Source organism: Phragmites australis, chromosome 22 (assembly GCF_958298935.1).
Source record: "Phragmites australis chromosome 22, lpPhrAust1.1, whole genome shotgun sequence".
NCBI classification, from domain to species: Eukaryota; Viridiplantae; Streptophyta; class Magnoliopsida; order Poales; family Poaceae; genus Phragmites; species Phragmites australis.
The window spans coordinates 2,791,892-2,819,348 of record NC_084942.1 but is presented as its reverse complement, the minus strand read 5'-3'; the positions used below and the strand labels follow the sequence as shown (position 1 = coordinate 2,819,348).

At 43.3% G+C, this 27,457-nt stretch overlaps 3 protein-coding genes across 3 annotated transcripts; all 3 read right to left on the bottom strand.

The window, feature by feature from the left end:
* Positions 1 to 1,217: 1,217 nt before the first annotated feature.
* LOC133904802 (phytosulfokines 2-like) lies at positions 1,218 to 2,164 on the bottom strand. Its single transcript, XM_062346356.1, has 3 exons — positions 1,898 to 2,164; positions 1,704 to 1,786; positions 1,218 to 1,561 (listed from the first exon to the last, which is right to left on the bottom strand). Exons 1-3 carry the CDS (start codon positions 2,022 to 2,024, stop codon positions 1,448 to 1,450), a joined length of 324 nt encoding a protein of 107 aa, XP_062202340.1. The 5' UTR covers positions 2,025 to 2,164; the 3' UTR covers positions 1,218 to 1,447.
* Positions 2,165 to 13,035: 10,871 nt separating this feature from the next.
* LOC133904801 (DEAD-box ATP-dependent RNA helicase 52B-like) lies at positions 13,036 to 16,024 on the bottom strand. Its single transcript, XM_062346355.1, has 6 exons — positions 15,253 to 16,024; positions 15,055 to 15,143; positions 14,816 to 14,915; positions 14,305 to 14,559; positions 13,712 to 13,881; positions 13,036 to 13,522 (listed from the first exon to the last, which is right to left on the bottom strand). The coding sequence occupies exons 1-6, from the start codon at positions 15,937 to 15,939 to the stop codon at positions 13,255 to 13,257; spliced, it is 1,569 nt and encodes a 522-aa protein (XP_062202339.1). The 5' UTR covers positions 15,940 to 16,024; the 3' UTR covers positions 13,036 to 13,254.
* A 685-nt stretch (positions 16,025 to 16,709) lies between these two features.
* Positions 16,710 to 17,479, bottom strand: LOC133905137 (uncharacterized). The gene has a single exon (XM_062346846.1). The coding sequence runs from the start codon at positions 17,379 to 17,381 to the stop codon at positions 16,947 to 16,949; it is 435 nt and encodes a 144-aa protein (XP_062202830.1). The 5' UTR covers positions 17,382 to 17,479; the 3' UTR covers positions 16,710 to 16,946.
* Positions 17,480 to 27,457: the final 9,978 nt, after the last annotated feature.

The following is a 27,457-nucleotide window of genomic DNA, read 5'->3' as shown; positions in this document are numbered from 1 at the left end:
TTTAAGATCACTGCATGCAGCACTGACCGATGACTCACTAGCTTGGTCAGATAATGGAGCTAGTGGGCACTATTGGTCACTCTGCACAAACCAAACGCATGCGTTTCATGAATTCAAGTAAACAAGTGATCGCGCCATGCTTCCCTGGCCTTCAGAACCTGAATATGCCAAGTGGACTGTCTGGAAATGGAACTGCAGGTGACTCAGTAGCAAGCTAGGCTTGGTAAGTGGTGTCTCATAGTATCACTTTGACTACTCATGGTCATGGATCGAGGGCTTTGACGGATACTATACCACAGCATCTTTCTTTGTGAGAAGAAAAACTTCATTAGTTCGATACTTTGGTATGAAAATTATACAGTTTTGCAATCGAGTGGTGTTGGGATATATGTACAGGATCGGCTACATTTGAGTTACAATTAGATTTGACTATTAATAAAGATGTAGTCAAACTCTTATTTCTGATCTATTAATATTAGACATTATCGTTGTAACCGCAGATCGAAGAAAATAGTTGAGGAGGAGCGTTCGTAGTGATGCCTCGTGTATGTAGACAAGTTAGCTAAATCTTGTTAAAAAAATATTATATCTTATATATTAATTTTGTACTTGACTTATTGATCTTGATGATGTTTTTGTTAAAATCCTAATAAGTGATACTTGTGTGCGAAATTTTGAACCATTGCCATCGAGCGCATGTGGGGACCGAGGAGCATCTTTGCATGTCTCTCTTTGCCCGAGCAGCTAAGAGCCTCAGACATATGAAGTGAGTTGTAGCTGCACGGTGTTGACTTTTATGAGCAACCTCCGACCATCATGTGGAATCTTGGGGAACAGATACGAAATAAGCCCATAATTTAGCACTGTGGACAGGTCGATCGATCACAATGGATTTCTGTTTTCTTGGACTACTAAAAAAAATGGTTGTTGGATCTCTTGGATTAAGAAGATTAGGGAGAAATGTTTATAGGAAGGAGTCAGAGGTTCATACAGTGTTCACAGGCAGACAGTGAGACGGCATTCAGACGTAGACCAGAAAACAAATGCAAGTGTGTAAATAGTTAACAACAAGGAAAAGCACGGTTATAAGATTGTTCACAGCTTCACATCACACCAAGCCAAACTAGCTTAGTATCGGCACACCTACGTTAATTAGAAAACCACTCTTGCATGCTACTACATATGAACCTCATCATCACATTTCACCAAGCAAACACTTGAAGAAAATGGTACCATACATGTATTAGACTTAGAGATGTACAAACGAGGTGACAGTGACACACGCATATACTCCTAGATGGATCACGGATACATATTAGTAACAGAGCTAAGCTAGCAGCAGGTAGAGATACTAGATGTGATTCCCTCCATCAACTCTGCAGCATGTACTCCGCCCGGACCATCGTACCCAGCCGCGGCAACCGAGACGAAGATGAGATGTTCATCCTCACGGCTTGCCCTTGTGCTGGGTGTAGATGTAGTCGAGGTGCGCGTCCCGGAGCAGCCTCCTCTGCATGCACTCGTCGTTCCCCTCCTCACACGCCTCCTCTGCTCCCATCATCTGCAGAACCAGGACACAAAGGTTATCTAAGCTTGCTACATCTTAGGCTATTGGCAATTTGGCATATCATTCACGGCTGATGGATCTAATGGACGGCTCAAATTGAAAGCACAAGTACAGATTCAGTGGTTTATGTTCTCACCTCGGAGACTGCGAGCTCGTCGCCATTGCCGGCGGTACCTTCCTGAAGCACCGGGCCATCTGTAGCAGCCTTGGCACCATTCTCTGCAAATAGTTCAGAAACATTGATTGAAGCAGCTAAGGTGGTAGGATCGGTCAGCAAAGAGGTTGGGCATAATATGCATGCTTTCAGCTTTCTACAAGTGAAGCACGCACCTTGGTGAGCAAGAGGAGGAACAGCAGGCAGGAGGCGAGCCGCTGCCGCGCAGTGGAAGAAGCAGACGGCGAGGAGGAGCAGGGCAAGAGCGGCGAGCGGTGAAGTGGTGTTGCTGCAACGCCTCATCTCTGCCTCTGCCTGCGTCGAAGGGCAAGAGGATCGAGGAGAAGCTGTACTATGCTGTGCCGGAGCTGTAAGCGGCTGGTTGGCTGGTGGCTTTGGGAGGACGAGTGTTGGGGGTGCTCGAGGTGGTGCCGAGCGAGGAGCTAAATTTATAATGCGAAAGCTAGCTGCTAGCGAGAGAGGCAACTTGGCAAGATGTAACGCGTGGTGATGCGAAGCAGGCACGCACCACACAGTTAGAAGTGGCACGCGCACTGGAGTCGGCGACACGTACGTTCACAACACGTAGAGGTTTTGCATGTGCTTCCAATCTTCAGTTTGTGACATGTGTTACATATATGTATAAAAATTGGTTATAGATGAACTTGAGTTAGAGTTGTAGTCAGATTTGTATTATTAGACTTATAAATATTAAGTATCATCTTATAATTATAAGAATAATAATAGATAAATATGAGAGGAATACTCGTAGTGATGCTCTGAGGATATAGATACAATTTTACTAGAAAGTATCCGGAAGCAGCTAAATTCGTTGTAATTTCAGAATAAATACACTGCATTTCAATAAGGAGGAGTGGGTTATACTTGTTGAGACTTGCATGCTATTCTTCAATCGCCTGGAAATTTACGATCTATCCGTCTACTTTCCTCGCCATTGGATCTCTTTATGATTTGTGCTTTGATCGATGGTGTTGTAGGAGAGGGGCGAGGAAGTAGAACGGTTGGATATAAATCTAACAGCTGCGAGAGTCAGAGATCCAATTATTGGGAGAAGCGACTAAAGTTTGGCACATTTCAGGCTGTTGAAAACTATCAAAACAAATTCAATAGAACAAAATGGCAACTGGCATTTTTTTTTATCACCGGCATTTCCAGTTGTCCAGAATTTATTTGCATGTGAATGTTGTTGTGGGCAATCTGAATATGGAATTGAGTACAGTTGTACACCTTCAAACGCAAAGCATATCCGACCCTTCAACTTTTGCAGCCACTCAGAGAAAGGATAAGGAAACGGTAGATGGAGGGAAGCAGAAATGGTGAAAGACGAAGGGAAGGCACACTAAGAGTCAATGTTCAGTTAATCGTGACTTTGTCTGATCCCAGAAAAACGAAACTCTTCCTCCACTACAGCGTTTCGTTGATGGATGCAGAGTTTGAGCCATTTTGCAACAAGAAGCAGCATGAAAAAGTAGAAATTTTTGGACCTTTTCCAAGCTTTGGGAGGGAGCCACGCTGAAGTTGTTTTTCCACCGGAAAACCCGCTTGCATGCAGGAAAAACCGCATCCTTGCTTATCTGAACCAAAGCTCATGCTTAATGTGTCTCGCTTTTTAACATTTTAGTGAATCAGAGACGTGCAGAGCTTGAAACGGAGCAGGGACTGGAAATGCGTTTCTGTTTTGCTCGCATATCTCTTGTCCAGAATCTGCTGCTGCTGTCTGGTTTGCTCTGTTCATTTCCACACAGCTCTGTCATCGAAGGCTAGAGCCGAGGGACGAGCAGATTCAGAGCTGCTGCTATTGCCCACTCACGTATAGGATAGTCTTTGGCTCTTTGCCATTGCCCACTCAACTGGGCAGCAGTAGCCATGCTCTCTGTTCTGCTCCTCTGCTGGTGGGATGTTTCGGCCACCATTTTCTCCTGCATCATTGGCGCCACTTTCTTCTAGTGCTACCAGCCAACTAGTGTCGTCTCGTGAGCCTGCCGCCTGTGCAGTGACCACTGACCGAGTGAGGAGAGGCGAGAGAGAAGAGAAGAGAGGAAGTTGCGTGCATCATTGCATCTGCATCTGCATCTGCGTCATGCTCGTCGTTCTCGTCGCCCAGCCAGCATGGGACACCAGTACGCTTGCTCGCTCGCTGGCTCTCACGCACTGGGTCGGCGCGTGGTCGATGGATGGACGGATCAACGGTGCCCTGCTCTGGTCTTCTCTGCCCCTTTTTCTTTTCTTTTTATCGGTTCATTCATACGAGTCAACGGCTGGATCCGGCCCCTGCCGCTTTCAGATCCGCTGGGCACTGGCCTGCACAGTTCCCATACGAGCTGAGCTGAGCTAGTCGGGAACAGGGACGTGGGCGCGGCAGCGAAGAGACAGGGCCGGCAACGAAGCTAGCCGGGCAGCGCAACACGGCGCCGGCCTGATACGACAACGAGGTGTCTGGTCACTCGAGTCCTCCTCGCCTGGTGTCACGCTTGTTTTTCTCCTCCCCTCTAATCTCTATCGTATGCACCCGTCATCCTCAACCTCCCACTCTCACTTCACCGGAACCACTGCCACGATCCTATCACCACAACCACCACTCCCCCGTGGCTATAAAGCGCCCAAAACCTCGGTCGAGCCCCTCTTTGCATCACCGCACCCACACCACTCCACCCCCGCGCAGAACCATAGCCCGAGCACCATCAATTTATCGCCAAAGTTTCCCGCTGCCATTCACCATCGCCGATCCACTCTGCCGCTCCCCGAGTCGTCTGAGTCTATGCCCACATCCGCCGACCGCATATCATCGATGTTCATCGCTTCCCACTGAACTCCGACCACCGCACAAAGCTCTAGCCGTCGCCGAACCATCCCTGAAGATCATCGCCATCGCTGAACCGTTGGAGACCGCTGCGACGCAACGCGAACTCGCCCCTCAAACGGGTTCACCGTCGTCTCCTCTCCGCGTTCCGTCGCTCACCATCAAAGACCGACCACCAAAGCTCAACTCCGGCGACTTTCCAGCCGAGTGTGGTCGCACCGAACCCGATTTGATTTCAATGGCTAGGATTAGACCTGGCATCCAGTTAGCGCCACGCAAGCCGCGATGTCATCGTTTTGTCCGATGTGGCCATCCAGTCAGCATATCAGATATGAGTCAGCAGCCTCGTCAGTTACTGATGTCATCATTGTGCAGTAACTAGGATTTTCCTTTAGAAAATAATTCACGAAATAGATTTAATCCGAAAATAGGTTTTTTAATAAAAAAATTCTAGAAATTAGTTTATGTTTTAAATAAATTTTTTTAATAGATTTTTAATTATGTTTTAATTCTAAAAACATTTTTAATGTTAATATAAATGTTTTTATTTTGAAAAATAGTTTAGAAAATCCAGAATAATTCTAATATTGATTTAAATATGTTTTTTATAGTAAAATAATTACATTTTATATGTTTTGTTGCTTATAAAATTAGTTTTAATTCTAGAAAAATGCAGATAAATTATATAAAATTGTTTTAATCAGTTTATCATATTTAATAATTCTGGAAATTTTTAAATAATTTTTTTAGATCTTTTAAAAAATTATGATTAATTAAAAAATAGTTTTCATTGTTTTTTAGCTGTTTAAAAATTCGAATAGTCGTATTTTTCACGTCATAGCTCCGATTTTGTTGATTCTTGCGTTTAAATCTTTGCAAAATCGTAACCTAGCTAGCCTAAGCATTTGTTTGTCATGTTAGCTTCGTTTTGCGCTTGTTCTTAGTGTGTTTTTCTTTCCGCGTGTAGACCATCATGTTCTTAAATAGTTTGATGGACTTTAAGATCAAGATTTCGATAACACTGAGTAGCACTTCGGAGAAGACAAATGTCCTTGATTACATTGACCCTATTGTAGGAAAGTGTGTCTTCTATTTATATTGTATGCTTGTCAATATGAATCCTATGACTAGGGTTTACTAGATTCTTTTATGATTATCCTTATCGTGTGTGTTGTAGTTTGGGTGTCGTGGGTAGAATTGTTTAGTTGTGCTGTCAAGTTGGGTGGTTTATATATTAATCTGTTTAATGATCTATGCAATATGAACTGGTTTGGTAATATTTTTAGCAATATAGAACGTAGTGATTCTGAGTAGGAGGTGGTATGATGATGGTGCGGGTATGCATATGTGTGGGTAAGCACTGTGGGTTAATGACAGTACCTGCTTGGGATCCTAAGGACCGGTTCATGGACATATAACCTAGCACAACAACGCAACCACGAAACTTATATGGGTACGGCTTGACAATTAATTAGATGTCTTCCTTATTTTGTACGCACCAGTTGGCTATTGAGTGGTACAAGAGGGGGTCTCTGCAGTGGATGGAATTCCTGTTAGCGATGAAACCTTAGTGGGTGTACACAGATTTGGAGACGCTTTGTAAAGACCTTGTAGTGAGACACTGGCTCTACACCTCGGAAGTGTGAAGTAACATTGGTCACGACTCGTGGGTAAAATGTGCAACCTCTATAGAGTATAAAACTGATATATCAGTCGTGCTCACGGTAAATGGCGGGCTTGGACGTCTTCATAATTAGAGGAGAATCTTGGATGGTTGGTTCTGGTAGTCATGTGGTGGTAAACCGATGAGTTGGTAGTTGGATATAGAATATTTGGTGAGTTTGGAGTCGGATGAAATCTGATGAATTGTTTCACTTAATGTTGGCGTCATCACACATAGTAAATAGGATTGTAGTGTCTTTTTGAGTCCTATGTTAGGGTGACATAGATGCAGTAAATCTGAGTCAAGCTTTCTTGTCTCAAGCCCTCATATCATGCTTTTCTATACTTGCGAAGTAAGATATGTACACACACTTGTTATTTTCAATATAAACATTACTCAGTTAGAGAAAACTGTACAGAGATCAATAAAGCTGAAGATTACGAGGAAAATGGAGCGTCTTAGGTCGTATTGCCCCCAGTCGATTGCTTGCGGTGACCATGAAGTTTTCATTAAAGTTTCCTCTTGTTCTTCTAGAAATTAGTTTATGTTTTAAATAAATGTTTTCAATAGGTTTTTAATTATGTTTTAATTCTAAAATACTTTTAATGTTAATATAGATGCTTTTATTTTGAAAAATAGTTTAGAAAATCTAGAATAATTCTAATAATGTTTTAAATATATTTTTAGTAAAATAAATGCTTTTAATATGTTTTGTTGGTTACAAAATTAGTTTTAATTCTAGAAAAATGTAAATAAATTCTATAAATTTGTTTTAATTAGTTTATCATATATAATAATTCTGAAATATTTTAAATAAATATTTTAGACCTTTTAAAAATTTTGGTTTAATTTTAGAAAAAAGTTTTCATCTTTTTTTAGTTGTTTAAAAATTCAATTAGTCGTAAATTTCGCTTCATAGCTCCGGTTTGGGTGATTCTTACGCCCAAATTTCCTAAAATCGTAACCTAGCTAGTCTTAGCGTTTGTTTGTTATGTTAGCTTTGTTTTGCGCTTATTCTTAGTGTGTTGTTCTCTCCAGTAGATGATCATGTTTCAGAACAGTTCATGAGACTTCAAGATCAATATTTCAACAACACTGAGCAACACTCGGAAAAGTCAAGTATCCTTAATCACATTGACCCCATTATAGGAAAGTATATCTTTTATTTCTATTGCATGCTTATCAATATGAATCCCATGACTAGGGTTTACTAGATTCTTCCTTGATTATCCTTATCACCTGTGTTGTAGTTTGGGTATCGTTGGTAGAATTGCTTATTTATGCTGTCAAGTTAGGTGGTTTATATGTTAATCTGTTTAATGGTATATGCAATATGAACTAGTCTGACAATCTTTTTAGCAACATGGAACGTTAGGATTCTGAGCTGGAGGTGGTATGATGATGGTGCGGGTAAGCAATGTGGATTGATGGTAGTACATGCTTAGGATCCTAAGGATCGGTTTATGGACATGTAGCCCGGCACAACAACACAATCACGAGGCTTATATGGGTATGACCTGACCGATTAATTAGATGTACTCCTTATTTTGTACGCACTAGTTGGCTGTTGGGTGGCACAAGAGAGGACCTCTGTAGTGTATGGAACTCCTGTTAGTGGCGAAACATTAGTGGATGTACATATATTTGGAGGAGCTTTGTAAATGCCTCGTAGTGAGACCCTGGCTCTACACCTCATAAGTGTGAAGAAATACGGGAATCACGACCCGTGGGTAAAGTGTGTAATCTCTGTAGAGTGTAAAACTAATATATGAGTCGTGCTCACGATCAAGAGCGAACTTGAACTTCTTCATGATTAGAGGTGAATCTTGGATGGTTAGTTCTGGTAGTCGGGTGGTAGTAATCCGATGAGTTGATAGTCGGATATGTAATATCTTGTGAGTTCGGTAGTCAGGTGAAATTTGATGAGTTATTTCCCTTAATTTTGGTGTTATCACATATAGTAAATAGGATCGTTGTGTCTTTTTAAGTCATAGGTTAGGATAATATATATGCAGTAAATTCGAGTCAAGTCTTTCTTGACTTAAGCTCTCATGTCATGCTTTTTCACACTTACGAAGTACGATATGTAGTAAACACATGCTATTTCTAATAATAAATGTTAATCAGTTGGAGAACTACAAAGAAATCAATGAAGCTGAAGACTACACCAAAGACAGAGTGCCCTAAAGTTTTTGTTGAAGTTTTCTCTTGTTCTTCCACTGCTGTTTAAAATTCTAGTATTTATTTCAATAATGTTGTTTTTATATGATATAGTAATATTTATCACTAATGATATTAATGTATATATATATGATAAAATTAATTTTAATATATATATATATATATATATAATATATCTGATTTATTTCTTTTAAAATTGGGTGCGACACCCGGTCACGCCGCGTGTGAGGTATCTCCGTGGGAGAAACGGCAGGAAGTGCACGGTGGAAATAGCTATGGAGAGTGCTCGCGGTCTTCGGCACGCACGCATGTATGCATGTCTCGGCTCGGCGGCGCAGCTACAGCTAGTGCCGCTACAAGTCTACAATTACGGCGTGCGGAGGCATACGCTGTTTTCCTTATCCGAACTCAGGAATGATGCATGGAAATGAAATCAGAACCTGCAGTTTCATCCGAAAGCTGAAAGATATCCGATGCGTGTACACAAATCCAAACGAAAATATATATTGTGTGTGAACATTGTAAAGGTAATGTAGCCAATGAATCGAGGGAAATCTTAAGCGCGAACAAACCATTCAGTATAAAGATGTAAATATTTATTCTCATTTTTGTAATCCTGATCTAAAACATCTCTTTCTCTCATCATCTCACCTAATTTATATTGTTTTTTTAACAGTAAGATTTATTTCCATAATCTTCTTTGGAGGCAGGGTCGAACGAGGCTGCTCCGTGCACGCCCGCTCCGTGCATACCCGTACGAGCGCTCGGGCTCGAACGCGAACTGACTCGAGCGCTCGCACCGTACAAACGCTGTCCTTGCTAACCGGACTAGTGCCCGGATACATCTACATTGGTTTCTGAAAGGGCCGCATGGGTTTTTTTTTTTTTTGCAAAATAACTTGGTGGTATGGTGGGAGAAAGTTGTGCATTCAGATCATGATTGGATATATGAGAATTGCCGAAGATTTCCCCGTGAACTGAAGATTGTGCGAGCCCATGTCAGATTGTCATGCATGCACCAAAACTAAAGCTATGCGGAAGCAACTTAAATTACCAACTCGATCGTGCGATATCACTGGCAAGTAAACTAGTAATTAATCGAAACATGACATCGTAAAAAGGAGTCTATACGACTCGTGACAAATTTCATTTTGATCATTGTACGTAGTGGGAGGAATGGAGTACGTCTGCGAACGGTTCTTTGGAGCTTCAGAGTGCTGAACGTGCCCTATCATTTTCAGCTAGTGTCGCATCATTCCTGCTTTCACAGCCTCTGCTGCGCATAACTGCACGCGGGCAGATGGCATAATCTTGGTGATCATGACTCCGTGTGTGATCTAAAAGGCGTTAGGATATTTATTTGACCTAACTAACAAGGTCGTCCTTTTGGTTATCACGAAATTTCATTCGTATCACACGCGTTGTCTATCTGATAGTTCAATCGTGCGTCTATTTTTTTACCTATACTCAGTCAGAGATTTTTGTTTAGTATATACCATAAAATTGTATATATCTTTACTATAGAAAAATATTATTCACTTGTGATTTTTTTTTTCATCCATTAGATCTCCATCCAACGGTTGCTATTGTCAAGTAAAACATACTCTTATTTTCACTCGATTAAAAATTAGCAATTCCCCACTATATATCATCCACCATTGCATAGGCCGTTGTGATGATCATTTTCATGCCCACGAGAAAAAATTTGGACCGCTTTCGATTTGTGAGTGTCATTCTTCCACAGGGTCTTGCTTTTTTTTATAATGGAAACATTATTTCAGAGCTCGGCACCTGCGGTGCACACAGAGTTTGTTCAGTATTACAATATGTTGCGACCAGCCAACATCATAGGAATTGAAAAGGCCTACGATAAAAAAAAGTTATATAAATATTATGTCATCATGCACCACAAAATCTATTATTAGTTTACCATCCATTTTTAACGAAGATTTACATTATAATGGTTTCCAATTGTTGGCACGTCCTATGCAATAACCCTCTCTCTCTTCCTCTTTCTGCAATAAACTCCAATATCTAAGCTAATATATCCATCTGAAGAGTGATGTGAAAAAGTACTTGTTTTGTTGTTAAAAGTAATATCATTACAATATAACCATACAACCCAATATAAAATTAGTACACCAACTGATTTGATTCTTTTGTTTTTGTCCAACACCCTTAAGTCAATTACCCCTTATATGCATAATGTTTATTTGTGTATTTATAGTTAAGACTATTTTGACCACTCGCCAGACTAATTCCAATCTGTTGCATTCTAATTTTATCATATGTTTCCAAAGAGATGTTGTGAAGATCATTGCGCACAATCTAATTAGTGGTACATGCCTCTCTTAGTCCACCCATCTTGCTACTAAATTCAAGCAAATCAAACCAAATCCTATATCTTCTTCGCAAAAAAAAAAAAAAAACATCCTATATTTTGCACGCATACGGTTGACGCATGATACTTGACACACTCCACTCTACATGACACATTCATGCATGCCAACACATATAGATAATTCAAATGCTTTAGCTGATGACAGCTGATACTTCCGTCAAGTTGCAGAGTCTCTTAGGTAGTGTATGTCTCTGGATGGGATAATCTCATCCTATTTTTTTAAACGTTTGATTGGAAGATGATAGGATAGGATGTCTCTTATAGGAGAATTCCTTTAGATACTGGATGAGTGAATCTAAGAAAAAATTTCGGACGCAGTCGTCCTACTCGTGACGTGAGGATTACGGTGCGCCCGAGATTTAAAATGAGCTTGTTCGATCTCTTTCACCAAATAAGTATTTTGAATCATCTCATCCTTAATATATAGATAAGATCATCCCATACGACCTTATCGTCTAAACAAACACTACCTTAGATTCTTGCTTTAATTAGAAGGCCCCTAGGTTAGTAGCCAAGCATATAAACATATCGTATGCATATTTGATTTGGATTGATCTGCTCAAGCACGTACAAAATTTAAATGCTAATCCATCTCCTCATGCATTAGGTCCACGTGGATGATATTAGTAAATGGTGAAGCTAGCTAGGTAGATTAAATACTACTCCCTCCGGTAATAAATACATATCAATTTGAAAAATATTTGATCAAACTTTTAAAACTTTGACTAGCAATATCTTTTAAAATATTTAGTTTAGAAACTTTAAAATCATATGTGTAGATTTGATTTAATAAAAAATAGTAATTAAACCTATATATTGGAAACGATGTCTTATTTAAAATGATATGTATGTACGAGAGTACCATTGTGCAATCACCATCTTCCTTCGTGTTGTGGAGACAAGCATGCAGTTGCCTATCCTTTTTCAAAGGACAATCATAGCTTATCGCAGGCGGCAATCGCGGCGCGTGATGTGTAAAGAAGAACGCATGCATGCATGCAGCAGGGGGCCCTTCGCCTTTTCTAGAGAGTCACTACAACGGCGATCGAGTTGATGACAGTGGAGCTCCATGATCACCAATGGTGGGCAAAATGCTTACTTAATTTAGCATGCTGAGAGACTTACGTAAACGTTTATCCTCGTGATCGTAATGCGATTGGCGTGATGAGAAGCTCATCCCTCTCTCTCTCTCTCTCTCTCTCTCTCTCTCTCTCTCTCTCCGAATCTTCGGGGTACGTGTTGATGCCATAGGACACTGGCTAGAATGTTTAACAAAGCATGTAAAGGAAAAGCATATAACAGTAGTATAGTACATGTCATCTGAGGTCGAGAAACATATGCTGTTTGTCCTTGCTGTGAAACATTGTCTAGGGCTTCAAATTGTAGGAAAGGAGTGGACACATATTTTCACATAAAAAACTAAGACACTGGTGCATATACAGCAAAAAGAAATCGAGCGTGCATGATTACTGGGGTAGATTCTCAATGGAGCCTCCTATACATCTGACGAGCTTGAACTGCCTTCAGAGAAAGATAAGCTCGATCAAGCACGCATGCTTCTAAAAGGTGTGCTTGACTCTCTGTTGTTTTAATACCAAAGGGTGTGCTCGTATTCTTCTTCTTCTTCTTTGGAAACCACAAGAGTTTCATCGGCGGCGAAGATCTGCGTGCACAGCGCGAGATGCCTGTGATCTGCAAAAGGAAAGGTCAGTGTATGATTTCAGAGGAATCAAGAAAGCAGATCGAGAAACAGATATCGTAATCGTCTTAGTCACGTACAAATACACGCCAACTCGCGCGAAGAAGCTTTGTTTTCTTCCTGTACCGGCATGCCATTTGCTGCATATATATATGGTCCCAATCGAGTCACCAAGATCCTCCACCGATGACCGATCAGCATCGAGCAATCTAGCACTCTCACGCACAAAAGTTTTCGTGGTGCGAGAGTCGGGACCAATCCGGCATGACAAAGGCTGCCGGTGCACTGCACAGCTCCTTCAGTTGTTGCCACCAACTCCAGCAGCATTCAGCGGAAGAATCTATTGAGCTGAAATGCAGAGGGAGAGGCGAGCACGATGAGCACTGTGCACATGTAAAAGGAACTTGATATGTCCTTGACATTTTGATGCACTTTAAGGATCCAGAGATCTATCGGTGTATGCCTCTTTTCCGCTTCCCTTTGAAAAGAGAGGGGGAAAAGGGCGGTCCCTAACAATAATGACTGAGCCAGTTCTACCATGAAAAGGGCTTCAAGGCATTAACATTTCACGATAAGAGCTAGTAGTACATCAAGGCCGAAGCACGAATATCACAGTTCTGCTGACCAATGAGAATTACATGTAGAGGGAACACAAAAACATCAAAATTGCTTGGGGACAACAAGTGCCATGCATGGATCATGAATGGCCGTGTGACTAATCCAAGTAACCATGATTTGACTCGCTCTGATAGGAAACCAATCCTGCTACTAGGGCTCCAAATTTTTGAGGAACTCGGGAACCACCTGGCAGCACTTTGAAAGAACCTCAGCCAAAGGTTTCGCAATAGGGGCATCAGCGTTACAAAATATACTATGCACCTCCCCTGCAACGGCGTGCCGAGCTATCCCCGTGAGGATCTCAACATATTCATCGACTGAGGGAGGCAAATCCACGACCAACAACAGCTCAAATTCCTCAACATCTGTCATCACGATGTTCTCCCGGTCTTTCACAAGGACGTCCATCAGCCCCAGACTGCACAAATAGCAGTTAGTAAGTACACTCAATCAAATGATAATGCGGTGATTAAAATTTCTGTAGAACTGAAACCCAGTCTTGGAAATATTTGGTTAAAATGGCAATTAGCTATGTTGCATGATTCAGTTTGCATGCAGAGATTAGAAATTGGAAAAAAAAACAACAATGTTGTTTGATTCACTGCACCTGCTGCATATGGTAAAAGAGATGCGGTGTGAGTCATCAGTCACTGTGCAATTTTCCAGTTTAAGTGATGATGATAGGTGCTGCGCTTTTTTATCGGTTGCAGCTACTAGCAGAACCTTTGATGTCTTTTTAGCGTGACTTTTTAAAATCTGCTCAAGAATTTCCTTGACCTGAAAATAGAAAGAGTTCATCAGAATTCAGAACACCAAAGTGGCAACACACCACAATCATCCAAGCATTTTGAACATCTCCTGCTTAAAAAACTATCAGCCATGACATTGATAGAGGCATGTAAGAGTGAGCAGCTAAATAGCATAGTGCAGGGCCCAAATGCCTGCTCAGGTTAAAAATGTCATACTACATCTATTGTTTGAGGTTTGACATCCTAAACAGCACTATCTCCAGTATGCAGGAAGCACAACAAGTGTTACAATTAAAGCCAGGAAGACTGGAGGTTCTGAAGAAAATTACAGTAGCTCACTAGATATACACTAATGCTCTCCTGAAAAATAAGTACAACAGATAAAAGCCAACCAAAACATGAAAGGTAAAGCAGGGAAGAGAGGCACTTGAAAAATAACAGAAGCGAATACCTTTAATGTTTTCTGCTCCTCCGATGGACAGAAGTGCACATACTGGGCTATGAATGCACTTCGGGAGGTAATGGAGTCATTGATAGAGAGCCTTGCAATTCTTCCTTGGAAGAGATTCCTTGCTATCATAGCAACATCTTTGTCATATGGATCGCTGAAGATAGTTATCTGAGGATTGCTTAATATGGCATCTCTAATAGAATAAAGTTTGTTACTGACATTAAAGTCCACGAAAGATTTCAGTCCGTCAACAACCTGTCAAAGTTGCCATCTTTAGACAAAACTTGATCGTAGGATAGGGATAGCTAACTATAACGAGGAACGATTTTAGAACTAAGTGTGCCAGGAGTCGATTTTTTTTATGGAGACAGTAAGGGAGATTATATTGTCGCTCAAACTATTACAAAATTCATACCTTACAAGTGCAATTACATAGAGCAACAAAATGATAAATACATGTGAAATGATATGGTTTATCATCAAAATGACTTTCATTACTACATTTACTCACCAGCATTGATACATTTGATATGTCAATCGCCTTTAGCGAAATTAGTTCAAGAAGCCTCTCAGGGGTAGATATAAGAAACTCTGGCTCACAACTTTTTAGTCTGATAGAGCAGTCGAGAGAAATAGATTAGAATTAACACTAAATGTACCAAATGCAATTTGGTATTAACAAGGACTGCCTTGACAGATAAAGCATTCAAATTGAATAGAGGATGATACTAATAATTGAACAAAACATACCCTAACATCTGGTGTTCAATGGAAGTGCCTGGATGCAAGCTCACCGAATGAATTCCAAGAGACTTCAGGGGTTTGCATATCGAACGCACCTGCCCAAAGCCCCAAACAACACCAATTGAATCACTATACCATTCACATTATGATCATTAACTAACACAACGAACAACGTAATAGGGAGAGCAAAATGACAGCACTAACTTGTACGGCTTTTTCCTGGGACGGGACAAGATACAGCAGGAAGGGGCAAGAGACGAACATCCCAAGCCTCTCCTTCCTAGCGACGATGTCGCAGGCCGTGGAGACGAGCCACGCTGTCTGCTCCAGCGTGGCGCACGCGCCGCTGGTGTCGAGCACGTCGCACGGCGCCGCGGCGGAGCAGCACCTCCAGAGCTCAACGCCCCAGTCGCCGGCGCCGTGGATTCTGCCGGCGCCGTCCTCGGGCGCCACCGCGTCGCGGATGGCGTTGAGGCAGACCACCAAGAACTTGGACGGCCGGTCGCACTCCACGCGGCCGTCTTCCCTCTCCATCTCCAGCTCACGGGGTACAGCCTTGGATTTGGCCTTGGCCCCGGCCTTTGCCGGCTGCTGCTTCTTTGTGTTCCTGTCCTTCTTCTTGGGGTTGCCGTCCTTGGCTGCGGCGTTAGCGGTTTCCTCGGTCGGCTCATCGATCTTGCGCTTCTTCAAGTGGCGATCGTTGAAGGGATCGTCGGGGGTGGGGAGGGAGAAGCACATGCCCTCGCAGGCGCGGCGCTTTCCCGACTTGCGGCGGCGCTTGGACGCGATGATTGCCGCGACCCGCTCCGAGACGGCGTTGTCGCTGCTGCGCAGGCGCTTCCGGTGCACCTTGTTGCGCTTCCGCGCCAACGCGTCGTCGCCCTTCCCCATCGGCTCGTTGGTGGTCCGCTCCGGCGAGGCAAACGGAAACGGCAGCCGCCGGGAGGGGAGACAGGAGCACGCGGCTGCGCAGCTGGGACAAAACCTAGCAAAAGCCTCTCTTACTGGGCCGGGCCGGGCCGGTGGACTTAATTGACCTTGCGAGTTTGAATAGGCCCAGAGAGATGTCATGGGCTGCATTCAGTTCGTGGCCAAGTATTTTATATTTTTTAAACCGTAAAAATGTAAAAATACATATCCATTTTAAAAAATCGTACATCTAAACTCGTGCAGTGACAATGACTTGTCGCCCTCCCAATAGTGATAGGTTTAACAAATAAAATATATTAAATTAGTTTTTTTTAATGCTGCGGGCGCGCGGGACAGGGGTCCACGCGGGAAATACCGAAACGGCAGACCACGATAGAAAATTAGTAAACGAAGAGATTTTATTGTTCTTAAAATTGAAAATATTATCAAAACAATTATAAATTTTTTATTCATATTGAAGCAGTAGAAGGCCAGGTGCGGACCGGAGAAAAGAATGGGCCGTGATGCGGTCCTAATTTGGATCGTGGAAAATATCCACGACCCAATCTGTTTCGCCAAATCCACCGAGATTTTCAAGTCCGTAGCCCACACCGAGCAGGGTCACAGGATATGATCGTCCCTTCAGAGCTCAGACGCCGTTTGATCAGAGACAAGAGTTCAGAGATCAGGAAACCGGATAGCAAAATTGGGACCAAGATTAAACTTCCCCACTGGATTACGATGGAAATTACATGAACGTATTCTTGCTAGAAACCGGAGATTTCTGATTCTTGTAAAAAAAAAAACCCAAGATCCGTCACAAACGGGTAGTTTGATTTCTGATTCTCGTAAGAACCCGTGAGATACGTTTCTATTTTTGTTTTATTTTATTAATAGCAGGAGTTTGTTTCACACAGGATTATTGATTAGTACAGCAAAATACAGTTCTGTTTCACGCATGTTGAGCAGTTTTTAGCAACGAGAAGCAGCTACTCCTCATGGAGCAGTGGCGGCGCGACATCGACCCTGGCCACCCCGTCCCTGGCCTCGGCCACCTTGGCGACCTCCACCTCCCCGACGACCACCTCCTTGGCCACCTCGTCCTCAGCCGCGGGTCCGCCCTCCTCCTCGTAGTTGGGGTCGTTGCGGTCGATAGCAGGCGGGGCCGGGTCGAGCTCGCTGCCGGCGAGGCCGCCGGGCCCCTCCCAGGTGTACTTGCCGCCGCGCCCTGACTTGGGCGGGGGCGCGCCGATGCCGACGCCGCGGGGTGCGTTGGCCGGGTGGCGCTCGAGGCGGTGCAGGCCCTGCTCCTCGAGCTTGCGCTCGAAGTGCTTGGCCGTGTCCGGGCGCCGGGTCTCCGGGATGGGCACCTTCTCCGTCACCTTCTTGCCCTCCTCGTCGCGGTGCGTCACGCGCAGGTGCATCGTTCTGGCTTGCTGAGGACTGAGTGGATTGGGCTGCTTGCTGTTCCTTGTTGCTCTTGATCACGTCGGCGAGAGAGATTTATAGAAGGTGCGAGCTGGGTGAGCGGTGGAGGAACGGAGAGCAGTCTAGAAAGTGAGCGAAGGTGGCCGAAGCTGAAGGCGACATCTAGAGTCCGGCCTGCTCGTGACGTGCATATGCTCACGTGACGACAAGTGATTTTTTTTTTAATAACGGAAGTACAATTTCCAGTATCTACACTGTACAGATTCAACACACACTTGTATAATGTATTCATTCATTAACCGGTGTTTATACAAGTACAAGAGCGAGCTCAACCGAGAGCAACAAAATTCCTAACCGAATGCCTAGATGCTAGCAGCCATGCGGTAGAATTTACAGAGGCAGGCGTAAGACTAGGACTAAGCTAACTGAATCGACCAGCTGTTGTCGGACTGAAAATAGTGAATCTTCAACCCGCATTTCCTGCATCAGGATCGTGGAGGCTACACCATCGTTGCTTTGCGAAGGTCGACATGCAGTTCTCCAAGAAGATTGCGCAGCCAACAGCACTCTGCAGTAATGTTTGCGACGACATGATATTCAGCTTTAGCACTTGTCTTAGACACAGTAGGTTGGCGCTTGGATGATCATGACACAAGCGAATCACCGAGGAATATACAATAGCCGGAGGTAGAATGTCTTGTGTCTAGGTAACCAGCTAGTCCGCACTAGTGTATGCAACAAGATCAAAGGTAACGAAGGATGCGTTTGACAATATCCCAATGCACATCCCGTGGTTGATGCATATGCGAACATGCTTGTTGAACAGCATATGATATGTCAGGCCGAGTTAGTGTCAGGTATTAGAGCGCACCCATGATACTCTGGTAGCCTGATGGATTAGGATATGGTGTGCTGGAAGCCAGAGATAATTTGGGTCTAGTGTCGACCAGTGCTGGTGATGGCTTGCAATTGGGCATGGCAACACGTTGGAAGACATCTTCACTGTATTGTTGTTGGGGCAGGAAGAAGCCTAAAGCCAAGCGACACACGTGTATGCCAAGGAAGAAGTGCAAAGGGCCTAGGTCCTTCATGGCGAAAGCAAGATTCAAATCAGCCACAATATGCTGGAGAAGAGTAGTCGACGTAGCAGATACGTTGGGGCAGAGATTGAGCAGATACATAGAGGTGGGGAGTGCATCGGGCCAAAATTGAGGCAAAACAGAAGCATGGAACATCAGCGCACGCATGCTCTCGTTGATGGTTTGGAGGATCCGTTCAACATGTCCATTTTTCTACAAAGTTTATGGGCACGTCAAGCGCAACACGATACCGCGAGATGCGAGGAAAGACTGCATAGCGTGGTTATCAAACTCCTTCCCATTATCTGTTTGAAGTCAAAGGATGGAGCACTGAAATTGTGTTCACACAAAGGCATGAAACAAGATGATGGTGCGTAGAATGTCAGACATATTGCGCAATGGTAACGACCAGTCAAAATGAGAATAATGATCAAGAATGACCAAGTAATATTGCAAGCCAGAGTTATTAAGAATCGGTGACGTCCAGACATCACAGTGAAGAAGATGAAAAGGAGCAGAGGAAATATTATTGGATTCAAAAAATGGCAGCCTAACATTTTTTCCCTATGCGACATGCATGACAAGTATGATTATTTGATGGCTTACAATTGAGATCGAAAGTAGATAAAATCCAAGCAGTGGCAACCTACCGAGGATGACCAAGATGGGTGTGCCAGAGATCAAGGTTGTGGTCAGCATGCAGACTGTGAGTAGATGCAGTGGAGGCAGTGGAGACAGTGGCACGCTGGGGTAAAGCTCACCAATGTTGTTACTGCATAGCAGAGTTCTCCGGCTGTGAAGATCCTTTATGGAAAAAACAAAAGGGTCAAACTCCATCGAAACATTGTTTTCTTTAGTAATGGCACGAACCGAAATCAAATTCTTGATGAGAGTAGGAGAGATTAAGATATTGCAGAATTGCAAAGATGAACTAGTAGTAGGAACAAAAGCATTGCCGGTATAATAAACAGGTAAATGGGAACCATTTCTGACAATAATTTGAGAATGGGAATATGACGGAGTATAGGATGAAGTGATACCCGGATGAGTGGCCATATGCGATGTGGCGCCGGTGTCAAGGAACCAATTGCCACCACCAGCATATGGGTCTTGTGCAGAAATACCGTAGAGCGCAGAAGAGAGCTTAGGGGGTGTAAGATCCAAAACCCGGGATCTCCTATGTCTCCTGTATTAATCCATGGATCAAGTAGCTAATACACATAGTATAACAATCGTGGTACCACAATCAAACCTCGAACATAAAGTACTAAGGTTTCAGAGTAAAAAAAAGGTTTACAAACCATGGGTGGGACCCATAGGTGGGGCCTATTGAACAGTAGCTCGGGTCTATATGAACGGTAATAGGTGGGACCCACTACATAGTAACATGGGTTGGGCCGAAATGGGCTTGGACTAGGCCAAGCTTGAACTGCATAGTGGTCAGCCTACTGGGGCGAGGCTCGTGGAGGCTGGTCTGGTCTGGCAGGCCAGCGGCGAGTGGGCCGAGCCAATGGCCTGTGGCCGGTCCATGCTCATGCGAGCGAGCAGAGCGGTGAAGGGGATCGGGCGGCAACAAGAAATGGTGGCGGAGCCACGCTAGCAAGCTCACCAGAATCACGCTCCCGCCAAGGGTCCTCGAAGGTGAATGGTCATCTGGCCTATACACGCAATGGCTAACCCATCCGGGGGCTTATCGACGACAAGCCATGGCCGGATCAGCGCCAAACGGCGGCTAGAGCAGATCTAAATGGTGGCACAGAAATTGGGTGGCACCTCCCCTCTTCTAGTGTGCCCCGGGCCACCCGCAAGTCTATGGCTAAGTCTACGCGGCTAGCATGGCATGAAGGCCAGCTCAGGAGAGGGCTAAGGGTCACCGGTGACGAGCAATGGCCACGGTGGTGGGGAAAAGCTCACGGCTGCATGGCGCCAAACAATGGTAAGGCACGGGAACAATGACATGCAAGCTAGGAGGTTGCGCAAGAGGACGGGGATGCTCACCGAGCACAAGAACAGTGATGGGCAGGACGGGCCAGGATGCGTCGAAGCGGCAGCAGCGGTGCTACTCGATCCCCGGCTCGGGCGGGCTCCCATCGGGCCTCTGGTCGATGGAGAGTAGCACAGGGACGGCGGTGAGCTTGTGGGGCTTCTCGGTAGCTCGCTGGGGGAGAAACAGCTATGGTGGAGAGCAATGACACAACGGCGGTGAAAGGGGGAAAAGGGGGAGAAGAGAGGTCGAGGCTACGCCTTTTATAGCCCTACGGCTCGGCTTGAGGTGGTGTTGGGCTCATGATCTCGTGCGGTCATCAGCGAGCAACGTGGCAATGAGTTGGCGTGGGGTGCCCACCTTAATCCCCGTGGCATGGCCACACTGCGTCGTTCATGCGCATGCGCAAAAGTCGCACGGCTGCAGGCGCATGGGCAACATGTTGTGAGGGCAAAGAGAGAGAAGAAAGAGCAAGAGAGCGGAGGGCGTTGTGGCGCATTCAATGCGCCGATCGTGATATTTCATTGGGGGGGGGGGGAGCGGCAGTCATGGTGGCAGTGTGCGGACAGCGCTCGCAGTGATGCGCTGGAGGAGGGAGACGACGCGAGCGATGAGTGGATGGGTGACACGTGGATGACTAGGCTCAAGCGTGCGCGCGGGCGAGCAAGCAACGCGTGCAGGAGCTGGGCCAGTAGCGCAGTTGCGTCCTGGTGCGGGAGAAGGAAGGGGGTAGGGAACCAGGCCAATTGGGCTGCCTGGATGGGCTGCACCTAGAGGAAAAAAAGGGAAGGTGGCCCCAGAAGAGAAAGAGATTAGATCCGAGGTAAAATAGAGAAAAGGAAAAGGAAAAATACTTTTAGGATAAATTGAAATGAGGGATTTGAATTTGGATTTGGGAGTAAAGATCTGAGATTTGGAAGATGATTTGAATCAAAACAATTTGAAATCAAATTGGAGTTGAGCTGAACGAAAACTAAGAGTAGATTCGAATTTGAGAGACATTTAAATTCTAATCTTCACACCAAGAACCACAACAACAATAAATCAAATGCATATGAATAAACTCAATATATGTGTTTATTTAGAAATTAAGGTTGTGCATTTCAGATTACTTAACCAACCTAATATATATATATATTCATATACATTTTTACTTGACATTTATTTAATTTAATTACTTATAAAAAATTTAAGTTGAAATAAATTTTATAATTAACTAATATGCTAAAACTCATAACTTTATAGGGGCATGCCGGACGCTGGTGTCGGTGGAGCCGGGAGGAAGGTACGATGCTGCCATGGCTTGGATAGGTGCAGCGTCGGGATGGGGACCATGCAGACCAGCATCGACAGGGCGCATCTGCAGGAGTGGCCAAGCCTGCACAACACCCATCCACGGGTTGACGACAGGAATCCAGGACGGAGCTGGTGTGGTCGGCGGACAGGGTGCACCACCGGAGTTGGAGGACGGGCGGCTGCAACCATCGTTCTTCCGTTTCTTCTTTTGGCATGTGCTATTGTTGGACGGAGTGGGAGACATGGAGGAAGAAGTAGCTGCAAGAAGAGCTGTCGAGGCCTCCATCTTGGTCGTGTGGGCAATGTGCGTTTCTTCCTGCATAAGGTAGGAACGAGCATGCAGAATGGACATTGGCGGGACCTGAGCAAAGATTGTAGAGATGGCATGGGCGAACTTGGAGTCGAGGCTGCGCAAAGTTTTGATGACAAGAGCCTGGTCCGTGACCGGCGATTCGGCATCCTGAAGAGTGTCAGCAAGCTTCTTGAGGCGACCATAGTATTCAGTGATCGACATGGACTCCTGATACAGAGTGTGGAACTTTTGCTGGGCATAAACTACACGTTGCATGCAGTTGTCGAGGAAGAGCCCAGTGATCGCAGTCCACACATTGAACACGCAATTGTTTCGCCAGAGGACCATATTCATGATCTCAGGAGATATCATAGAATATAGCCATGAAACGATGCAGCAATGGATCTAAATCCATTCCGCATTGTCGAATTTTAGACTTGCATCGACAGAGCCATCAACATGGTCAAGAATGCCAAACTTGCGGAAGACAAGGGAGTAGAAGGTGCTCCATTGAGAAAAGTTGGATTCGGCCATGTCAAGGGTGACTTGACATTGAGTCTTGATGATCTGGAGGGATGCGGAAGAGATGGCATTGGGGTTAGCAGGCTGGGGAAGAAAGGGATTGGAAGGAGCAGCGGAGGAGGCAGATGAGGAAGGAGAGGATGCCATGGGGTGTGCATCGGAAGGTGCAAAGAGGATGAATTGAAGGTAATTGATACCATGTAGAGATTCAACACACACTTGTATTCATTCTATTAACAGATATTTATACAAGTACATGAGCTAAACTGAGAGCAACAGGATTCCTAACCAAATGCCTAGATGCTAGCAGCCGTGCGGCAGAATTTACAGAAGCAGGTGCAGGACTAGGAATAGGCTAAGTGAATTGATCAGCCATTGTTGGACTGAAAATAATGAATCTTCAGACACCAACAATATATCTATAATACACATAGTTATTTTTTTAAAACCTTCAGATCTTTACCTCCCAATTGTAGACACTCAAATTCGTATCCAAGAAAGCTTGAACTTGGATAATCTATCTAAGATAACTCGAACTTAGATATTCTAGACGTATATCCATACTCTCAACCAACCAAGCTACATTGTTTCCTAAGCGATAACTGAGCTAGACTCATTTCTTTAGTGATAGTGATTGGGCAATCGAGCACAGTGGCACCCATCCACTGAAGGGCAGCCACAACAGTCACCATTAACAGCTCGCAGGTGCAAATTACTATGCTCTAATGTACAACATTAATCAAGAATAACATTTCTAAAAACTCCAGATTCCTTTATCAACAGATTCACTGGTAACAATACAGGCTACAGAGCACAACCAAACATGCATAGCTGACTGATAAAAGGAACTAGAATTAAGTTAACTGACACAATAATATTGCACTTAGCTAGTTAGCTAAGTGTTAATTGGGATAAATTGTCCTTCGTCCACCATTCTAGATTAGTTTCTCCACCCAATTAATACTGCACTTAGCTGGTCGGCTAAACATCATACATGGACAATAAGAGGCTGGTCGGCTAAACATCACATGGACAATAAGAGCCATGCCCTATAGGTAAATGTGTCAATGATGAGGTGACAAAAAATGACAACCATAACAAGTTCTACTTCTGAGGAGCCAAGCAGATGTTGATGTTAGGTGAAGGCCAGTGCGCCATGGACTGTGAGCTTCCGGTTACAGGCCAGCCAACCATCGTGGAGCCTGTGGTGGTGTTCAGGTTCATGCTGCTGGTTGCACTGTGCTGCTCCACACTAGCATGGGCCTGTTGAGGAGTGGCGGACACTGGCAGTGCATGGCAGCCATTGCCAGGAGCTGCCTGAGAAATGGGCATTGTCGCTGTGAGCACCGGAGGGGGAGCCATTGGTGCGGGCTCAGATGGTTGTTGCTGCAAGCTCATCCTCCTCTGATGCTGCTTCAGACTGTTTGGCAGGAAGCTCCCCACAATCACCTGCAATCCGAAAGGTTTATGTTAGAGAATAAACAAAAGATAGTTCCTACAAAGTTTGTCATCAGTACGCAACAAGTTACACATTGAAATGAACAAACAAGAAATTAATGCTTGTGTTTTGATGAGTTAAGTGTGACAGCATTGGTAATTTGGTATAGATTTTCCAGTAGGTTTTTACCTATATAGGACTGGCAGCACGCAGCATCCCAGCCACTACACCACCAACTACACGGCCATCAGGACCAACAAGAGAGACGCTGAGCCCACCGGTTCTCCTCCTACCTTCCTCAGCCATTGTAAAAGAGCCCATCAATTGCAGAATCTCAAAATGGCCCTGAAAACCAGAAACACATCAATGTTGTTATATACAGTTTAAAAATGAGCAGCATAAACACAAACATATATGTGCGTAGTGAGATGTATGACAACGCTGTTATCCTATATCGATATAATGAATCAAGACTTCTGTTGCCATTTCTCTCATGCAGATGGGAGACCACACAGAAGTCCCATGGCCATTTATACCTTTGACAAGTTTCTGTGTATTTTACTATTGTGATAAAGTTTAGCTTACAGTTAGGAGACTTATGGTTTCTGAAATCAGGCAGACCTGTAATGGACATAGAAGAAAGTGGAAGGGGAAGCCTTTTTCCAACAGAATAGGCCAACCAGCTGGTGAATCTACGATAGTATTTGTCTGTTTGATGACTCATCAAAATGAAGTCAAAGAATACGAGTTGCATTGGGTGAAGGTGAATCTACAATATGATGTTTCAGAAACTAGAACTAGACATTTTCACCCTGCATGGGTGGTAGAGATTTGATATCATCGCAACATGATAGATCGAATTAAGGTTGACTTTTTAGGGAAAGAAGACACTGGCAGGAAAGTCGTTATGCTTAATGTTCCTATACAACAACAAAGCCTTTGTCCCAAGTAAGTTAGGGATAGGCTAAAGATGAAACCCACAAAATCCAACTAAAAAGGTAATAAGAAAATAATAATGATAATAAAAGCACTAGTAATAGTAAAAAAAAAAGTAATAACGATTCAAGAAGACTGAAGTATAAGTTATGGTTCTAACATGTGGATTGCTAACTTCCATGCACTTCTATCTGTGGATAGTTCTATAGGGATATTTCATTCCTTCATGTCTCTCTTTACAGATTCCTCCCATGTTAGGTTTGGTCGATCCCTGCCTCTCTTCACATTATTAGCGCGTCTCAGTATCTCACTATGCACAGGTGACTCTAGAGGCCTCCGTTGGATATGTCCAAACCATCTCAACCGATGTTGGACAAATTTTTCTTCAATTTGTGCTACCCCTACCCTATCACGTATATCATCATTTTGGATCTGATCCTTTCTTGTATGACCACAAATCCATCGCAACATACGCATCTCTGCTACACTTAATTGTTGGGTATATCGCCTTTTAGTTAGTCAACATTCGGCACCATACAACATCACGTGTCGAATCGCCGTCCTGTAGAACTTACCTTAAGCTTTTGTGGCACCCTCTTGTCACAAATGATGCCATAAGCTTTGCGCCATTTCATCTATCCAGCTTTGCTTCTATGACTAACAACTTTATCGATATCATCATCCCTCTATAGCATCGATCCCAAATATCGAAAGGTATCCTTCTTAGAACCGAGACTAACACATTCTCCCTCATGCCTAGTATCATCGAAATCGTACTTCATATACTCAGTTTTGATCCTACTAAGTCTAGAACATTTCGATTCTAAAGTATATCTTCACAAATCCAATTTTCTATTAACCTCAATCCTATTCTCGTTAACTAGCACCATATTATCAGCAAAGAGCATACACCAAGGAATATCTCCCTTAATGTCCCTTGAGACCTCATCTATCACCAAAACAAATAAATAAAGACTCAAAGTTGACCATTGATGTAGTCATATTTTAAACGGGAAGTCATCGTGACACCTTCACTTGTCTAAACACTTGTCACAATGTTATTGTACATATCCTTGATGAGGGTAATGTACTTTGTTAGGACTTTGTGTTTCTCCAAAACCTACCATATGATATTTCTCGGTATTTTGATGTTCCTATAGATAGTGCTAAATCCAAATAGACCAACTTTGTCCAGAGAAACCGGTTCTTCTAGTTCTTCCAATCTCCCATAAGTTCACAAAAGCCAGTAGGTCCTAACTCAGAACATTACAGAGAGAATGATAAGATACAAAGAGAAAATGACAAATAAAAAATAGGAGCTTTGGGGCAGAAACTGTACAAGAATGGCAGGGTTTCCTGCTCTTTGTGATCCTTTCTCTCCTTTGACCAATAATCTGATTTGTTGGACTGCAAAAGTGTACTAGAGGTTAGAGGACGAACATAACCTCCAGTTTTTTTTATTGAACAGTAAAATAGTGAACGAGACGGATGATGGCTCAAGGAGAAAAGAGCTAAAACAACTGTAATGTATTAATTGACATTGTAGTCCAAAATTAGAAAAATTTAATTTATAAGCACGATAACTCATGTTTGAATATAAACTAGTTAAATGCCCGTACGTAAAAAAAAAAACACAAATATTATTTGAATTTAAGAGATTTTTATTAGATACGATGATAATAAAGAAAGAGATAAAAAGTAAACATATGAATAAATTCGTGTTTTATATAGTAAATATACTCGACTTGTCCTGTATGTCTTCTCTACCCTCTTGTTTTCTAAAAAAAATCTAGGGGCCGAGAGAAAAGCAATCACATCGGGGATTGTACCATACAGTTCATTACTACTCACTCCATTTGTAGATGATATTACTATGTCTGCACTGAACACTTTTGATTATCGCTTTTCTCAATTATATATGGACGAATATTGTAGTAAATAGTAAGAATAAATAAGCAAGTGCAGAAAAAAATCTAATGACACAATGAAATGTGATCATCTATATGTGTGTAAATAAAATATGAGTAACATAAATTCTAAATAGATATTTATTCAGAAATAGAGGGAGTACTCATTTTAATGTAGTTGAGATAGGGTAGTTCTACCACTAGTACTACTAATACCGGTTAGTAGCAATAACAAAGCATTTCATTTCTCATCTTTCTATGCACCTTTCCCGATGTGCATCTTCTTTTTAGTTTTTCAAAATCACAAAACACGATGAGGCATCTTCTTTTTAATGATCTCTAGCAAATACTTTAAAAATTCATTCACTATTACAGTATCCCCTCACACTATTATATCATATCTTATTTTTTTTCATCTCCAGTAGCTATCATATTTTCTATATTCCATCACTCTCACCTTTCTTTCGGATCCACAGTCATTATCTGTAAACAGTGTTAAGAGGAGGAGAGAGGAGCTGCAAATTTAGAGAATATGTTTCTCTCTCCGCTTCACTATATTGCCTAATACAATTCCTGCTGGAGAGCGAAACCGGCCTCCGCGATCGGCAAATATTAGTG